The following is a 13278-nucleotide window of genomic DNA, read 5'->3' as shown; positions in this document are numbered from 1 at the left end:
GCCAATAATATTGAATAAGTATACTTTATTTCAAGACTTTTAGACAAAGGATAGGATGACCCAACATGGCTGCCATTGTGAGGCAAATTTGAAATATGTCAACAAAAGAGCGTCCGTCAGGTGAGTAACGGTATGTTATTCAGTTATAATCGATACCAGCAGCGGTCCAATCTCTACGGCTTGTATTTCAGTTGCCATTTCTAACGGCAATAAGCCTGTCTTTAGTCGCGATAAGTGTACTGGCATTTTGCCCGGTAGGCTGCATTCCACTGCAGCTGCCAGTACTGTACCGTCAGTATGTGTAGTTCGATTTGCTTGCGGTTGTGCGTCGAATGAAAGGCAAAACCAGATCTGGTTTTGTTTTTACCACAGGTATTCGACTCAAGCAGGTAAACCATCACTGATGCAACCAGTATGTACGTATTAGAACGTCGGAACGTAGCATAAGCTCACAGCATAAACTCTATGAAAACTGCAACCCGGTTCCCATCGCGCCTGTGCAGGCGACGCACAGCTCTGCAACGCAGGTGTTTCTGTAACACCATGGAGCTCCGTTTCTAGCTCCATGGTAACACACACCCCTGTTACACAAAGCTAGCACAGCTCAAGTTCTGTAGCTCTGCCTTTCCCCACACAAAGTAACCGGGATGTGGGCTATGGAACTGCAGCAACTTCTCCTGCAGTACCGTACCTCAAGCCTTCAGGTTCTCTCAGTAAACAACAATAAATAAATAAATGCAATAAATGCATCAGTTTAAGGTAGTATGCGCCTGACTTAAACTTTTGCTCAAACCTTCCTCTAGGACTTTTGCTCAACCTTCCTGTAGGAAGCTTTCAACCTTACTTTTTCAAAATCAAGAATAAAAATCGGGTATAACTGTGCAAAATTTGGTACTAGAGAAACAAATATCCAAGATTTACTGATACTTGAAATCAAAAATTTTTCAATTTTTGAAAAAGTAAGACAGTGAAAAGTTTTTTACAAAGAGCTTCAAAATGAACCCTAACAAGTGGTAGAGCAGAAAAAAATCGTAAAAGTTTCTGAGTCCAAATATCCGTCCCTGAGGCGCATTCTACCTTAAAATCGATTGTCTATAACAGCTATAACTGCCTGTTGCACCTTTACCAGATGTACCTTGCTCTTTTAAATGTGTCAAGGTGCCCCCCAAAAAAGCTAATTCAATGTACTGTTTCCTGGGTGGAAAAATTGGACTTTAGTATTCCAGCATCCACTGGGGCACTGCTACTTTATTTTCTGCTTTAGGAATCAAAGTTGCCACTCAGTTGTTCCAAATGCAGTCTATCCAAAAGCCACTATATCTGAATTGTTTATTGATATACATGCATTCATAAATTTTTTATGTTATATCATTTTACAGAATTTAACAAAAATACATATTACTCTGGTGACTTTTCCTGGCAGTGAATATTTAAATGAAATATTTGATTCTGTTCTTTTATGGAGCAACAAAATCTTTTATTTTATCATGAATTTTTGTTGTGCGATGGCTGTACAGTGCGTGCTTCCACAAGTACTAACATTGAAATAATCTGTAACACTGGGTAATGGCATGGATCCTCCAAATTTGGAGGGTCAATGGTAATGGTTGAAAGAATCCAGTTGTAGGGCTTGTTGAACATACCTTAGCTCTAAGTGGTTATTGCCACAGTTATTATACCTAGTATAGACCAAACAGAGGCCCTCTGATGGCAGCACTGATTGCAGATTGTTGTCGTATCGCTTCTAAAAGTTGCCACAGTTAAGTTCAATGTACACAGGTTAAAACCCTTGTGCATCTAGGTTAGGTGTTGTTTAGCAAGTAAAATGTAATGTTTCTTTCACAGGTTTAAGAATATTGATATAATGTCCTAGTATGGGGACTTTTTACTGACCCTAATGTTTTTACGTCAGAAAGACAAGTTTACATAACAACAAAATGATGTAGGTACATATGATACCTGGTAGTGCAATGTCTTAAACAGGAACTTCCCCTATAAAAGCAAGATTATTGTTAATCTATGCAAATGTAAAAAAGCAACGCTACTTATAGGACGTGTTTGGTCCCAGAATCTCATAATTTTGCCATGTTTCAGGCGTTCATTTTCAATGAACATTGCATATTGTGTCTGTGAATATATAACGAATAAACTTGAGTCAAACATAAACTGAAAAAATGTTCTGTTTTTTTGTCGGGGAACGCGTGTGAAACAAAATATGTTCCCTGTACGACCACTTTATCCCTCTTTGCATGTGTCACAGAAGTGCCCATCATGATTATTCAAATTTATCACACGGTCAAAGCGATGCTATGAGAATTCAAAAACTCCCACCCAGTGTATGCACATGGCTGCGTCATCAGTAATCCCCCTATTGTGCACCCACGGTCTTGTAATTTCCTGTTTAAACAAACTTTTCCAAATTGGATTGTACATAAAACAAAAGTATATGAAGAAAGTATCATGGGGGCGCCACTCAATTTCGCAGCTGGCACTGGGAATGTTCACTAGTCACTGTAGATTGTTAGATTTGCTCATTTTGTGAAAATGAAGTGGACTTCAGAGAACTTACATTCCCTTTGATGTCATGGAATGGAAAGTTCTTCAGTGGTAGGAGTTCACTGTTAAAAAATTACAATATCTTAGGACAAAACTTATTAAAGGAATGTTAGCCTGGTTGCTTTAGAAAAAAAATACTGGAAAAGGGATTTGAGTGAAGGTATACAGCCTAGACCTGTATAATAGGATTTATGATCTTCCTGTACTATTAATAAGAAAAACTTTAAGTTCAAAGAAGGCAGAATAAATGTACAGATCTTCATTCTAATGTTTTGTTATGCATTCTCACACGTGACATGAAAAGTTGAAAGTCTACCATGAGAAATCTCCTCTGTTTTCTGTCTTATTATTCTCTCACAATAGGAATGCATGTACTATTATTCTGAAAGATTAAATAAGAAACAGTTCCTCACCAAGTTGGGGATGAACTATAGAGGTAATAGGATGAATTGACAAAATTTGTATAACAATCTGACAAAATTATTGCATGGAGGCAAATGTAACATCATGTATTGCTATAATGTTTAATGTGATCACAGGACACAGCCAAAATGAAGTTAAGTTCTATATTTTACAACTTTATTGTTTTATAAAATTTCAAGATAGAAATCTTCAGAGGCTTAGATCCTTTGGCAGCAATTAACAAAGTTTAACAACTTTTATATTTACTTTGTATCATACTGAGAAGTGTCATCAACATATTATGGAAACTATCCTGCCAATAGTTGAATAATGATTTCATTCAAGTTGAATGAAATCTGTTACAATCTGTGTACAGGTACTCTTTTTGGCTGTTGTAATTTGCTTCTTTTGCCTTCAGTGATATAGCATTATTTAACTGTACACAGAATGTTTTTAAAAAATGAACATTTTGGAAAAATTCATTGGAATGATGTTTGTAGTGCACACTGCACAGTGGTGAAAAGGACCATTTAGTGGTTAAAAACACTGATTTCTTCAGCTGTAAGTGTTTGATATCAAAACCCACCCAAACACAGAAAATAGCATTATGAGAATGCAGGCTATTCCATTGTACCAGCATATTGATGGTAAAAACCCAGCAATTGTATTGGTAGACATTCAGAAATAATAGTACTACTAATAGTACTAGAAATAGAGATTGTATTCGCGATGCAATTTAGTTCAAAACTGTTCAAGTACACATGATACGAATCTACACTGTTTAAGTAGGGAATTATGCAGTTACGTACTAAAACGTATTAATGGAATCAACTTTAAGTATACAATAATTACAGTAAAACTTAAGTTTCACAGGATCCTAGGAACACACAAATTTATGAAGTCTGCAGTACGAGTCTTATAGTTAATGTTGTATGTCTGTAGACATATAAACACATTGTTAACATTTTATTTGTTCGTGGGAATCTGCATTATCAATCACAAATAATCACATTTTGGGGCCTTTAAAGCACAAAAGTCTCATCTGAGGTTTGATGAAAAATGAATTTATTTTTACAATGTTTCAAGTGGAAATATTACTATGCTGTTCAGTTTTGACCAGTTCACAGCAAGCATGCACTCACTGTATTGCTCTTGCATCCTGGTCAAAATCTCATGTACCTGTCACTTGGGATATTGTAGTTTATTGCACAAGCAATTGACATTAAAGTTTGTCATTTACAGTGCTCTTACTTCTAGAGCCATTTCACGTCTTTCATTTCCAGTCCTTAAGTAACTCTGTTAAGGGTATTTACTAAGTAAATTTCAGTTTCTGCTTCCGGGTAACAAAGTACGGTACAGGTTTATGATGCGGGATATGGTATATTGATGTAAGTGATAGAGGTTGCACCTTTTAGGTCACTTTTGAACAGAATGCTTGACATGGAACCATATAAATTATGATGTAACCAAAGGGGTTTATTTCTGTGTAAATACTGATACTGGTATATGACCTGGGTTATAGACATTAGAAGTAGAGTGTGGGCAAATGTCAACAGGTAGCATTTTCAAATTTTATTATGTCCTGCAAATGTATGCATTATATAAATATGGGTGAAAGGTACTGTGTCGTGTGTGGTTTTATCCTGGAAAGTCATGATACTACGTGCTTTTGATAAAGTTATTATATTGTTTTTAGAACATATGAGGGCTGTGACGTGTGTACCAAGTGACCTTTTTTGTGTCTTTATTTCAGTAACTGAATTTGAAGACTATATCTTGCAACAGTGAAATTCTCTCTTTCCACCAGTGGTGTTGTGCAATTCTGATTAGTCACAACTTTATATCAAAGAGTATTGAATGCCCGTATATTGTAGCTATGATTCATCAAACATATCAAAAACTAGTTATACCATGGATAATAGGCATATTCTTGATGAGATAAAGCAGATAGCAAATCGGTTCAAGTGATTTGAAATTCAATTGAAAACAACAGTTTACAATATATGAACTAAGTATAGGCATAAACATCTATAGACATTTGCCAAGGAATATAAGCTATTGAAGGAGACAAAACAAGGCTATAAGGCTTAGCAGGGAGTGTGTGAATAGGGATGTTTCCCTGAGCCGTATGACAATCTTTAAAGAAAGTTAAATGTTTTGATGTCCATGCATGTATGTGAAATCTGAGAAAGACAATCGTTGACATTATGTTCTCCTTTCAGGGATAAAATAAAAAACAAAAGTGGGATCATGCTCTTCTTAGTCCTTGTATGGCAATTCGAAATATACCAGTTTTGCTGTTCTTAGGTACAGTATGACGATAACAGTCTCACGAACTCTCTCATTGACTTTCTCTCTCTCTCCTCTCTCTCTCTCTCTCTCTCTCTCTCTCTCTCTCTCTCTCTCTCTCTCTCTCTGTCTCTCAGCGACAACAACTGTTGCTTCCTTTGTTGACCGCGTTTTCAGTATTTTTGTTTCATATATCACCTACGTTTTCACACATTTTGAAATACTCAGTATGTACCGGTAGTTTGTCAGTGCAGTATATCAGCTTGTGATGGGCATTGTTATTGTTGACAAATGAATTCCAAGTCCAGACCTGAATTCAATCAGAAATAACAATGGAGGATAAGCTGAATACTGGGTATTGCAACACACTAGCAAGTAGACCTAGAAACTATTGATGACATTGGCATCAATCATTGGTAAAAAAATTGTCAAAACTGTTGCAGTTACTTGACAGTTTTCTTACATTCATGCAACATGTTTCATCTGAAGGTCGTGTTGCACTTGAACTTCAGTTGATCCACAGTATGATGCTGCAGTGTTACGTGATAGAACTGTTTAGGACATTGTTGTTGTACACAAATACATGTAGGAAACTAGAATTGTTCTTTCAATTATTTCACAACTTTACCTCAGTCCATACTTAGATTGACAGAAAAACATTAATTCCAAAAAGGAGTGTTACTTTCAATCAAATGTCGACGAAGTATAAACGGCAACATGCAGAACCAATATTTTATAACATAAGTTGTGAGCTGAAACAGTTACTAAATAGTTTTAATTCACTTTGGAGATAATGGTCTTAAAATTTAAAGTGATGCAATCACGTATTTCAAAGATTCATCGGCTTAATTTCCAAGTCTTTGAGGTTTTCTTGGAGTTTTTTGTCAAAAGTAATGGCATTAAAACTTTAATGAATCAGTTTTAAACTGATGTTAGTACATATTTAAAATATTTACAGTACCTGTAGACATCACGTGTCTGAGCAATAAAATCACAAAAAACAAATTATAAAACATGATTGATGGACTGAATTCACATTATTTCAGGCATTTTCACTTTATTGTTCTATCCCATGGATTAATTCACCACTGAAATCTGCCCTGACAAATTGTGAAAGAGTACTGGAGTTTTAACTGATTGAATATGTTCAGAAATGTCATACTTTTAATATAATTCTTGTAATGTTTCGTGCATTTGTTATTCAATGTATCATTTATATTGTTGCCTTTGTGATCAAGATGATTGAAAAAAATCGTAAAATGGAACTTTAGAGTTAATCCATCTCTAAACATTGTATTGTAAATGTTATTTTTTAATGATGTATGGTTTCTCACACTGTTTACTTCATACAAAGGAGTGGCAAAAATTGTATTTTGAACATGTGCAGTCATTTGGTATCAAACTGTGATCATATCAAATATAATAATTGATAAGAAATTAATTTTGCAATAACCCCCCTCTGGAGGTGGCTACATGTATCATAAGATTTGGGTATAATCAGACAATGAACGTCAAATACCATGCATAAGCCAGTTGACGAGTGCTATATGGAGAACACTATACCCGAATCAAGTTTTTAGCTGCCTGCGGATTATGTTATCACTATTATAACATTTTTCTTATGGTATTAAAACATCTTCTCAATAGATTGAACTCCCAAAACAAGAGAAATCAAAATCAAATATTGAGTGACGGTCATTGAATGGAAATTCAGTGCCTGTGACTGTGGCAGAGCAATGTTAACAGGAAAGATACATATGGGACGTATACTTGGCTATGGTCTTGGAAGTGATGCAGACCACAAAAAGTGTTTATTCTGATTTGCTGAAACCGGAGCCAAAGCTCTAGAAAGGTAGTTCTGAAAGCAGTATTCTGAATTACTCTTATAATGATCTATATATTTAACCATTTAATTTGTTCTAAAGTTGATTTTCCAGCCAATGCTGTCTGTCTCTACATGAAGCTTGTATGCTTGTTGAGCGGCCTGTTTTACCACTTGTAAGATAGTTTTTTTACCATGGCTGGCATGAGCTCTCATCCAATCAGAGCAACACACATTGGTGTGACTGACACGCTGATATAATTACTTTGTTCACATTTGCAATCCACATGAAGTTTGTAAACGTAAAATAATTGTCCTTTTGGAATAGATTTGGGCCGCATCCGAACTTATCCACACTTTATACCGTACCAGAATTAGGGCCGACTTAAATTTACCGTCCTTTGTGACCTCTGACCTGTCAAAGTTCAAAATGGCGGATTCTACTGTTTTTTACGCACAAGAAGGGCAAATAAAACCACCACTCCCCATTTTAATCATCAGAGAGATCTTCACTATTTATTGGATGAGCGTAGGGTATACTGGGTATATACGGAACAGTGGTGGTGGTACGGAGGAGAAATAACCAGTGCGTGGCATTTTTTAAATCGTTGTTAACCACATGCACTGTGAATCGAATGAAATGGTCTGGTGGCAAGATGGTCAGTTGAAGATATAGTTCTGCGTACATGGGATGATAAAGACTGGATTGAAAACTTTTGATAAGTGTAAACTTTAGTTTCAGACGCCTTTTGTTTTGTTTGAATAGGCCTCGGGTGACTAGTTCAACTTTGATCCATGTGGCGGAGGCCTGCTCAAATGGGTCCATGGCCGATGCAATGTGTCAACACACGGGAATTTGCGTTTGGCTTGAACCCCCTTCTTGCAAGGACCAATTTATGTGAGCCCTTGGCTGACGCAGCGTGTCCACATTAGTTATTTTACGTCAACCTGGGCCCAGCACCAGTGCGAAACCGATGCAAAGTGGTCAATCTGAATGACACTAATGATACTTTTGTATCCTCAAGATATTGATACATGCACACATAAAAAACAGATAAATTGATAATTAATAAAATTGTCTGCATCAGGGTTCTAGGAGGTTGTGTTGTTATAATGCATGATAAAGGGCATTGGCAAGAACAAACTGATGCTGGAGTGTTTATCACAATTGGACACTCCGAGTGCCTGTGCCGCACAGCTGTAACAGGTCTGTACACAATACAGAGAGGACAGCATTTGTCTACTGAGTACTGTTGATAAAACATACATGTAATATGAAAGAATTTCTCACATTCCCGGCTACTGGGAGGACGGTGTTGGATCAACGATGTGGGAAAAATTGATCCCACACTCGAGTGTGGGATCGATTTTTCAGAAATCAGAAATCTCAGAAATATAACACATGCTCTGATTGGATGATAAACAGCCTTTTGTTCCACACGCGAAATATCATCCAATAGCACAATGAGTAACACACTGACCGGAACTAGAAAGTAAGCAGGTCAGAGTATGGGGCAAAGTAAGCGTTGCGGTGATTTTGGATAATGTTGTACGTCGTCAGTGATAGACTCACAAAAAACAGCCAATTTTTCAAATAACTGGTTAACAAAGGCCGCTTGAAACATATAGCCAATTTTTTTTGTCGAATATCTCGTCCGTAGCACGGAAGTTGAAGTATCGGCAGTGGAACTCGCAACGGAGTTCGTGTTAGTGACATTGAATACTAGATGGCCACAAAGTAGGATTGTCGCTGATATAGTTAAACATTCAATGTTTCCAGTGTGAATTTAATGCATTTTGTGGTCATGTGACAAAAAGAATCTCACACACCAAGGACCTGGGATCAGATTTCTCACACTCGTTGGGGATAGTTTGTCTCACATGAGCCTGTGAGACAAAATATCCCCAACGAGTGTGAGAAATCTGATCCCAGGTCCTTAGGGGTGAGATTCTATTAATCCAAACACCCTGTGTGACTGTTGTGGTCCATCTGGCAGCTCTCATCTGGAACCATTTCACAACTTTTAAATGCCTAAGAAAAATTCCCCAAAGCCGAGCCACAATTCTTTCATCATCAGTGGCAGTCATCCCTACAAACTTTGCCTAAGCCAGGATTGGATGGATACTGGTACAAAATCAACTTTGCAGTTATTTTAAAGTATTAGACTGAGTCAAAGTTTTTACAACTGTGTGCATCCTGACATACCTGTAAATTAAGCTGTTAAATGTTACGTAGATACACTCCTTGTCAACAGTGTACAAGTTGATTTTAAGGAGGCCTTATGAAAGACACTTTTGACCAGTTAGGAAACTAAGATTTACTTTTATATGTATTCTTTAAGATTATTTAGCATTTTACAAATTCTGAATAATGGTCATGACATAATATATGCATTGCATCATTGCATTTTGGCAAAGATTAGGAGAGTTCACTTATCAAAATATTGGAATTCAAGTGATCAGTTATCAGAGGTTCAGCAGACAGGTGCATTACATGCAGGAAAATACTGTTAGTACCTTGATCCTGTCAATGCTTGCTTTGCAAAATTCATACATCATCTTTGCTGCTGTGCATAGGATAAGTCATTTGATGTACGGCTGATAAAATATAATAATTCAATAGTCCAGTGTAGTACTATACCCTTTACAGAAAAGTTTGTATGATATTTAACAATATAGTTGGACCCAAGTTGTCGGGGCTTTTGTTAGAGACAAGTTTTGAAATGTGGTACATGGGCGTTAAAAAGAACATTCTACCATTCTCTAATGATGACAAGAGAGGACAGATCCACTTTTAGGTCTGAAAGTACTGTTTTTTCTCAGACAGGTGACTTTACCATTATGCCAATGAAAAGTAAACTAGAGAGGTACCATAGAGTATGATATACGGTATCACTATGAAGGACAGAACTTGTACAGAAGAGTAGAGAACCACATCACTTACATTAATAGCAATGTTTGAATCACATTAGACCAAATTAATTTACTTCCCATGGTACAATAGATTGATGTACTTTTAAAGGGAAATATTATTAATAATATTTAATTATTGAAAAGTGCACTACACTATGTCTCAGTGCTCTGCATATGACAATGATAAAAATTAAAGTACCAACACTCCTTAAAAAGATTGGTTTTTAAGATGATGTTGAAAAGACTCACAAGAACAACCAAGACAGTGAGCACTGAGAGAAAGCTCTGTCCACAACAACGGAAAAGGCGCGAAAACCATAATTAATCATACCAGTAGTTCCCCTTGTGTCACGCCTAGCAAGAAGTAATTTATTGGATGAACAAAGAGACTGTACAAGAATTCCAGTAGAATTGAACGGGGATCCTTGGAGATAGTCAGAAAGTTATTCATCTTCAAGAAAACATGTCAATTGGGGCCAAAGGTATGATCTATACCCACAGTCCCTCTGTGTTATACCAAATCTCTTGTTGATTCTATGATCCAACCTACGTATTGCCCCAATGCTATTCTTTGAGTCAGTACCGGTACAGCCTTTCATCTTCCAATCCTTGAAGTTAAACAAACATGCTGTTTAACACAAGATTCGTTGTCATAAAACTTCTCAAGTTGTCAAGCACTGCTTTCCCCTCTACTTGTATGAATCCAGGCAATACCAAACATGTCACCTTACATCATAGATGATTTATGGACTTGCAGCCAGACTCCCCTACTTCCCCATACAGTAGAAAGATTTACTCGCATACACAGAAAGTATACTCAAGCAATGCACATGATGTCCTTGTCATGTTATAATCAGACGTCTTATGTCTAGCACCAATGTTAACAAAGCATGAACTGAAAATGCTCACCTGACTAGTTTCAGTATATGGTATATTGCTTCATTATATATTGCAGTTGTCTGTGAATTTAAATTTTTGCCATGTTTTGCCAACATGGGTCAAGTTAATCCAGGTACATCCCCAAATTAGGAAAGTTATTAAATATTCAAATAAGGAATTAGCTTTAGTAAAAATCCAAACTGACTTTCAATAATATTGTATCATAGTATCTTCTATGTGTATAGCAAGTTTCGTCAAGTTTGGTCAGGGCAATCAAGATATATATCTCTAATGAGGAAAGTTCATTAAATATGCAAATTGGTAATTGGCTGAAGTAAAAATGTTTAATGACTTCCAATAATGTTGTATCATAGTATACTCCATGTACATAGCAAGTTTGGTAAAATTTGGTCAAGGCAATCAAGATATATAACCCTAATTAAGAAAGTCATTAAATATGCAAATTAGGAATTGGCTGAAGTTAAAATGCTTAACGACTTTTAGTTATGTTAAATCATAGTATATTCAAACATACATACCAAGTTTCCTCAATTTTGATACAGTCAATTGAGATATATATCCCGAATTCGGAAAGTTCATCAAATATACAAATTAGCTATTAACTTTTAAGTCACACCCTTATGTCTTTCATGGCCGATAAATCCTTGTGTGGTCGATATTTGTAGCAAAGCTTATCAAATTCAATGTGTGTCCGTTTTTTTTTTCTAAAATCATTAATTATGCAAATGAGCATGATATAAGCCACAACCACAAAAAATTAATTAGTTCTTCCCATTCTCAAACTGAATCTATGTACCAAATTTGATTCTGATCCGATAAGCCGTTCTTGAGCCAACAGACAGACAGACAGACAGACAGACATTGCTGCGACATTAGCCCAGGTGTGTGAACACGTGAGCTAAAAATGACAGGCAACAATTTATACCCAGTGAAAATTATCTGTACATGTTATATTTTTTGGATTTTCTTTTCATTTCATGTCAAATCAAATAAACAAGCTTGAACATTGCCACATTGAAGTAGCCACCACTTTTTGATATCTGAATATTTTGTACCTGCCTTCCTGACATGAACATAATGTTGTACTGGTGGTATCACATCAATTTTTAGCAGACGCCTCTGCGAGGCATTTCTTTGAACTTTCACAATACATGGTATAGTCAAGAAAACAAACCATATTGTAAGGTGAGGGTCATGCAAGTTTAGAGAGTAATTGTCATGTAAAGGTATTGGTGTTAAAGTGCAAATTACACAACTTTCATGTAATTTTCACACTTTGTAATAAAATCATCTGAAATTCACTACTTTGGGTATTAAAACTGCAATGACTATACATCAGTATAGATACATGTATGTGTACAATACTGGGCTTTTTAAGATGTAAGTTACCTTGGTATTATATTCTATGCACTATCTGATGAGACAATTTGTTGAATTAATGACTGTTCTGTATTGGATATTGTCAGTGTGAAAGTCTTGAAAAATGAGAAGTCAAGAATTCAAGATTGTTATGAGGTGGTATGGGAAAATATGCTATTGAAAAAAAAAATCAATCCAAACTTGTTTGTACAAATCATCTCTATCACTATTACTGTATATATACATCTTGATCAGTACTTGTAAGATTTGTCCACAATATTCCTCCGGTTGTCTGGTTGGGAACTTTTCACTATGAATTTTTTTTTTATCAATGAATGAAGTTCATCACTTTGGTCTGATTATCAAAACAATTGTACGTGTGAGTGCACAGAGACCATAAAATACAGTACCAGCATATGTATTAATGATAGAGCATTGCCGGATTATCTATAATGATGGAATCAATAATCAGCTTCAGGTAGAAAGTGCTGTGAAACTGAAAAACTTACATTTTTGCTCAATTTCTGTAAGAAAACTCTAAATTATTCCCTTTTGAAATCAAGAATAAAAATTTGGGATCACCATGCAGAATTTGGTATTTGAGCAACAAATTACCAAATATTTGACTACACTTAAAATTCATGATGACAAATTAAAATTTTCAATTTTCACGAAAATGTTTACTTCATGAGCTTCAAAATGAGCCCTCACAAGTGGTAGATCAAAAAAAATATTGTGAAAGTTTGAGAGTCAGAATATCTGTCCCTGAGGTGTGTTGTGTCTTAAATGCACTGGTAACCAATAAATGTAACAGTATACTGTTCATTAGATATTGGGAACCTTCGTATGGAAATATGTAAAACACAGTAGTGCACATCATCTTACAAATACTTATATCAGTTTTTCCATCAGTGCTCTCTGTTTTAAAACTCAAAATCCAACATCTCATGACTATTTCTGATTTTTAGCAGGTGCAACCCGAAAGTATGTTAGTCTAAAAAGTAGCACGATTCTAAGGAGTTCATAAGCAGTTGATA

General features: G+C 35.9%; 1 protein-coding gene across 1 annotated transcript in view; it reads left to right on the top strand.

Moving 5' to 3' along the window:
• The first annotated feature begins 33 nt into the window (after positions 1–33).
• Positions 34–13278, top strand: part of LOC139141795 (aryl hydrocarbon receptor-like) — a 98303-nt gene continuing 85058 nt past the window's right edge. The window contains exon 1 of the mRNA XM_070711453.1: positions 34–120. Coding sequence (XP_070567554.1) covers positions 56–120 — 65 coding nt within the window. The 5' untranslated portion in view covers positions 34–55. The remainder of the gene's footprint in view (positions 121–13278) is intronic.

This window comes from Ptychodera flava, chromosome 10 (assembly GCF_041260155.1).
Source record: "Ptychodera flava strain L36383 chromosome 10, AS_Pfla_20210202, whole genome shotgun sequence".
Lineage (NCBI taxonomy): Eukaryota > Metazoa > Hemichordata > Enteropneusta > Ptychoderidae > Ptychodera > Ptychodera flava.
Note: the sequence above shows the minus strand (reverse complement) of the source record. Positions and strands in the feature narration are given on the sequence as shown.